General features: G+C 46.3%; 1 protein-coding gene across 1 annotated transcript in view; it reads right to left on the reverse strand.

The window, feature by feature from the left end:
- Window positions 1-2,089: 2,089 nt before the first annotated feature.
- Window positions 2,090-5,644, reverse strand: part of LOC125907547 (protein kibra) — a 4,313-nt gene continuing 758 nt past the window's right edge. Inside the window, 5 exon segments of the mRNA XM_049610564.1 lie at window positions 2,090-2,519; window positions 2,825-3,149; window positions 3,227-3,387; window positions 4,328-4,607; window positions 4,675-5,638. Coding sequence (XP_049466521.1) covers window positions 2,237-2,519; window positions 2,825-3,149; window positions 3,227-3,387; window positions 4,328-4,607; window positions 4,675-5,638 — 2,013 coding nt within the window. The 3' untranslated portion in view covers window positions 2,090-2,236.

Below are 5,644 nucleotides of genomic sequence, written 5' to 3' on the forward strand. Positions count from 1 at the left end.
GTTCATTTGTTAATTTTAACGACTGGTCCTATGCCGTCGTTAAACAAACGACTGTCAAGAGCCTATGCGATACAAATTAACAGTCGTTTAATTATACTGCTCGAATTTTTTCCCCGTGTTTGCCTATATGCGATATCGAGCAGTCGTTAACTGTTTTGACGGTCGTTTATTTTAACAGGAATGAACAACAAATGAACTCGGTTAAACCAAAATGAACTTTAAACGACTGTTAAAAAGAGTTCATTTATTCGCGATGCCGGCTATTATCAGAATAATTTCAACGCAATATGACTTAATGGCAAGCTAAGTTTTTCAGACACCAACCCGCGCACTCGCAAATACACACATGAATCCGTCGGATGCACTAAAATCGAACGGGAGAAAATTTAGTATCGCATTCACCGTTCGAGTCGATGCAGGTTTCGTCTAGATTTTTGTTCCTATTTAAGCGTGTTTGACAGTTGGTCGAACCAACCGGAGAAAACAAATTATTACAACACTTCTTTAAAATCAGTTATTTCCATATTTTTTGTGGAAAACGGGGTAAATATGAGTGATGAAAGCGTTGGCAAACAATCGTTAAACTTATTTATATACATAGACAGTGGCTTAAATTCTAGGTATGGTCAATTTGCAAGTTCCCGACAGCTTGAGCTGTAAGTAGGAAATCTCTCGAATATGTATCTTCTCGAGCGAGCAATACGGCACCGATTTTTGATTAATTGACTCGATTCCGACAGTTACTCCAACAGGAACGTCACTAACACAACGATACTAAAATGAACGAAATGAACGTGTGCGTGAGTTTTCACGAAAGCCGAAGGCCTTCAAATACTTCTAATGTTCCTGCCCTGCAACAAATAACGACAGTCATTTAACGTTTGCATGTGTTTAGTGTATGTGTGCATGAATATGTATGTGTTAATGTTTAATGTATAGGCAACATAAATACCGAACGTTTTCCTTGTATCCTACTACTGCCATCCGTGCGGCGCTCACTATTTTCGTAGTGTATAAGACTATTTTCGTTTGTTTGCCATTTGTTAAAAAATATGATGAACTTAACACTTTTAGCGCTGCGCGAAATGCAAGCGTAAGCGGTTTTGCTCACCGCTCAACTTTGTATCAGATGTGCACTGATTCTTTTTAGAACGAATGAGGAAGGAAAGAAAGAATGAAAACAACATGCACTACGCCGCTTATCGCAATGAAACAAAAAAGTGATCGAGAAATTGTCGCTCGCTTCGCACATTTTGCCATGCGCGACGTGCTCACTCGACACATGCCGATGCCAGGTAGGCGGTCAAAGTGATAATAAACAAAACAAGCAACATGGCGTCTACTATCGCTCTCTTTCTCTGTTTTTAATTCTCGATTTTCCTCTCTTATCCTCTCTCTCTCTCTCTCTCTCTCTCTCTCTCACTCTCGCTCTTTCTCTCACTCACCCTCTCTCTCTCTCTCTCTCTCTCTCTCTCTCTCTCTCTCTCTCTCTCTCTCTCACCCTCTCTCTCTCTCTCTCGCCCTCTCTCTTTCTCGCCCTCTATCTCCCTCTCTATATATCGCCCTCTCTCTCACTCTATCAATCTCTATTGCCGCTGTTGGGTTTGTTTAAATGAACAGTAAACAAATTGAGTAAGTAGAAAGTCGAAAGATAGCAACAGGGTAAAACATGGATGGTGGGTGGGAAGAAGTGCTTGCCTTTCTTTCTTTCTTTTTTTGTTTGTTTGTTTGTTTGTTTGTGTCTTTCTTTTTTTTCTTTTTTTCTTTCTTTTTTTCTTTCTTTCTTTCTTTCTTTCTTTCTTTCTTTCTTTCTTTCTTTCTTTCTTTCTTTCTTTCTTTCTTTCTTTCTTTCTTTCTTTCTTTCTTTCTTTCTTTCTTTCTTTCTTTCTTTCTTTCTTTCTTTCTTTCTTTCTTTCTTTCTTTCTTTCTTTCTTTCTTTCTTTCTTTCTTTCTTTCTTTCTTTCTTTCTTTCTTTCTTTCTTTCTTTCTTTCTTTCTTTCTTTCTTTCTTTCTTTCTTTCTTTCTTTCTTTCTTTCTATTCCTCTCTCCCTCTCTCTTCCCTTATTGCTCTAAAAAGAAACACCTCAGCTTTATGATTAAATGCATGCAAGCCTTTGGTCACTCATTTTCACTTGTTTTTCATTTGCTTTCGGCTACGACGTTTAATTCTAGACCAACAACCCCTGTCTGTACACTTGTGTGTTTATGTACGTGTGTGTGTCGGATCCTGTCAACCTCACACCTCCACACCGTACGTACGGTCAACGTCGTTGTACGAGAAAGAGGCAGCGCTTATATCCGATTCCGGATCTGTGCCGGTACCGATACTGGTCGTCGCCAACCGGTGTGCTGCCATTGTACCGTTGGTCGGCGTACGGCTGCCGCCACATTTGTCCCCATCCCGCTCTGAAGCGGACCGCATCAGTCCGATGGTGGCCTGCGTGGTAGACGACGGAAAAATTTCCGACGGCAGCTCCGGCACGGACACTCCACGACGCGTAAAGAATGCCATCTTTTCTCTGCGAACAATCCAACATCAAGAAAATCAATACAGGGTTTACCACCATAATAAACAACTGTCCACTTGTTTACAACAATAGTCGTTTTGAATATACAGCGGTGTATAATCTGACAGTTGCTAATCGAAGGCGAAAATTGTGTTATTGAATTGGACAGAGTAGCTTACACCATCTGACGTGTGAGCTAGTGGTAGACAGCGGTGTCTATTCAAAACGACTATTGTTATAAACAAGTGGACAGTTGTTTATTATGCTGGTAAACCCTGTAAGACTCCCCCAGACCAGAACCAACCGACAGCACTCACTTGAACGAGATTGAATCGAGCTTGCCTTTGCCGACCTTCGTCTTGCGCAACTTGTAGATCTCCTTGGAAGTTTTCATCAGCAGCTTCGCCAGCTGGCGCTCCTCGGGCGTGACCGCATTGACCGCCTTTACCAGCCGTAGGAAGTCCTCGTTCTCGAGCGCCCAGGCTGCCACCTTGACGTCGTTGTTGTCGCGGGCCTGCTCGAGCCGGTGCTTCAGCTCCCGCAGCCGCCCGATCTCGTCGGTGAGCGTTTCCAGCTTCGTCTGCTGGGCCTTCAGATCGAGCTCGAGATCGAGACTGGTGCGCGGCACTGCCGGATGCATCTCTGTAACGTAAACGAAAAATAGGACAAATGAGCAACCGAGCTTCCATTTTTGGGGCTATTATTCATTTCATACTCACTGTGATAGATCTTGGAGACACGGTTATGATAGCGCAGCGAGCGTCGCTCGACCGAACCGCGTTTGAACGGATGGGGTGTCACCTGGTTGTTGAAGTGCATCGCCGAGTCGGAGTCACTCCGGTTCAACCGGCAGATATATCGGGTTTTGCTAGCTACGGCACTTTTTGCGAAAAATGAGGAAACGGCAATTTGGCAATGTAACAAATTTAGTGCGACTTTATCAAGGTAGTTGAATGAAAAATTGGTGAGCTAGAGTAAATATTTTGAACTCAATCTGCAGTTTTAGCCTAATACGAAATTCCGTATCGTTTTGGCTTACATTTTTCAAACATTGTAAGCGTATTTTAAAATTCGCGTAGAGAATTGGTTTGGCAATTGTAGCAATGAGTTCCATTTCTAGACTTGAATAGAATGTTAAATCCTAAATAATAGACATAGAGCATTAGATGGCCGCTTTCTGACCTTATTCTGCCCAAAACATTCCGATAGATCGAGGTCTCCAAACATTTCAGTTCGCGAGCTGCATTGCTTCGCAAATAACACAGCTGAGTTTCCTTTAGTTAAGAGGAACGTTAAAACCTCTTTTTAATAAGTGAATATTTAGTGAATATATCAAATTTCTACAGGTTTCTATTGCTGAAGCTTAATTTACGTCTGTATCAAGTAAAAATAAAAGTTTTGATGAAAATACGCAAAATTTACGTATTAAAAGCATTCGATTGTCGCTTGCGATTGTAGTTTGGAGACCCCTGTGATAGATCAACAAGTATCAGAATTTAAAACTTAGACTCTGAAATATTCTCATTCCCGGCTCTCTGAAGTTTCTCTCTTAGGCCGAAATTACACGGACCGGAATTTCGCGGCCGCGGAATTCCGCCTGCAGAAATTTCTATGGATATGACAGTTCAGAAAAGTTGTTGTTGACAGTTTGTACATGGGTTTGACAGCAGGCGAAATTACGCTCCCGCGAAACTCCGGTACGTGTCTTTTCGACCTTAAAATACTCACGGACCAAAAGACTACCCATTCCCTACTCTCTTCTTTTACCCAACGCTGGCGTTCAATCATTGCATGCGTTTATATGTCATGTGTCACCCTACCTTGGTGAGAAAGTTTGCGATCGTTTCACCAACCGATCGTCCACGACCGAGCCCTCCTCGATGGTGGAGGAGCGTGCCGGACCGTTCGGGTCGGGGAACCGCCGGCGGCTCCGCTCTGGCAGGAAGGCACATTCGGTGTTCGTTTCTTTGTCGACGCGCTGGACGGACGAGGGCTGCGGTACGGTACGGTCCACCTCACCATCCTCGCCCACGTCACCGGCGTCTCCGCACTGTTCTTTCACGCTGTTCATGTATTCCTGTATCATCATCTCGGTAGCCTCTGCAAGACAAAACAAAAAACAAAAACAAAAAACGCCAGGTTAATACGCAATTGTTTAAGCAATTACCGCTAGCAGCTGCCTACCCGACGATGCACAGCCTTCCTGCTCTTGCTGCTCCTCGCTCTTGCTGCTCCTCGCATTCGTCCTCCTCTTCCACCGAGTTGACTATCCGTTGCAGATCTTTGCCGCGTCGACGACCCATCATTCTAGCGACTGGCTCACCAGCGTCATCGACTGCCTTTTTGTATAGCAACTCCTCTCCGTTCTCCTCTTCTTCCTCTTCTTCATCATCCTCGTCACCCTGCTCTTCGTCCTCTTCCTCGTCGTCGTCCTCGTCGTCGTTCGACAGCTCGTCGTACACCAGCTCCAACACGGCCTGCAGCTCGTCCTGGCCCTGGTTGCGCGTAAGCGTGGACGTCTGCGACGAGATGATGGTCGATTCGTCGGACGACTCTTCCCGCGCGCCCCCATCCAGCAGATCCGACTCGTTCATCGACTTCCGGCTGACGATATTGTACCAGCGGCTGGTGGTCGCGTCGCCCGCATTAAATTCGGCCAGGCTAATCTGCGTGCTGCCGATCCAGTCCTCCCGCTGGCCAACTAGCACCATTACCTTGACGTGCAGTGATTTGGCGTACACCTTGTCGAGCGACAGTGGCACCACCAGCATCGTCTTGAACGTCGGCCGGACGAGATCAGTCACCGTGCCCGTGCGCACCAACCCAGGACCGGACGGGGTCGGCAGCAGCATCGCGCGTATGAACAGCTGGCAGCCGGCGGGCGGCCCGAGTGCCCCGAAATTGCTGCCCCGCTCGATCGTGATACAGAGGACGCCGTCAGCGGCTACGTACCGCAACCCAATCTGCACCTGGGCGCATTCGCGCGCGAGCAGCGGGGGCGGCCCGCGAGACGCCTCAAACACGCCGGAGTCTCCCGCAACCGACTCGTCGCTGACCGTCGTAGAAACGGAGCGCGTATTCGAGGTGGAGGAGGAGCGGCTGAGCAAGGCGGCCGGTTCCAGGTACGACGGCTTCTC

The sequence above is a fragment of the Anopheles coluzzii genome, chromosome X, assembly GCF_943734685.1.
Source record: "Anopheles coluzzii chromosome X, AcolN3, whole genome shotgun sequence".
NCBI lineage: Eukaryota > Metazoa > Arthropoda > Insecta > Diptera > Culicidae > Anopheles > Anopheles coluzzii.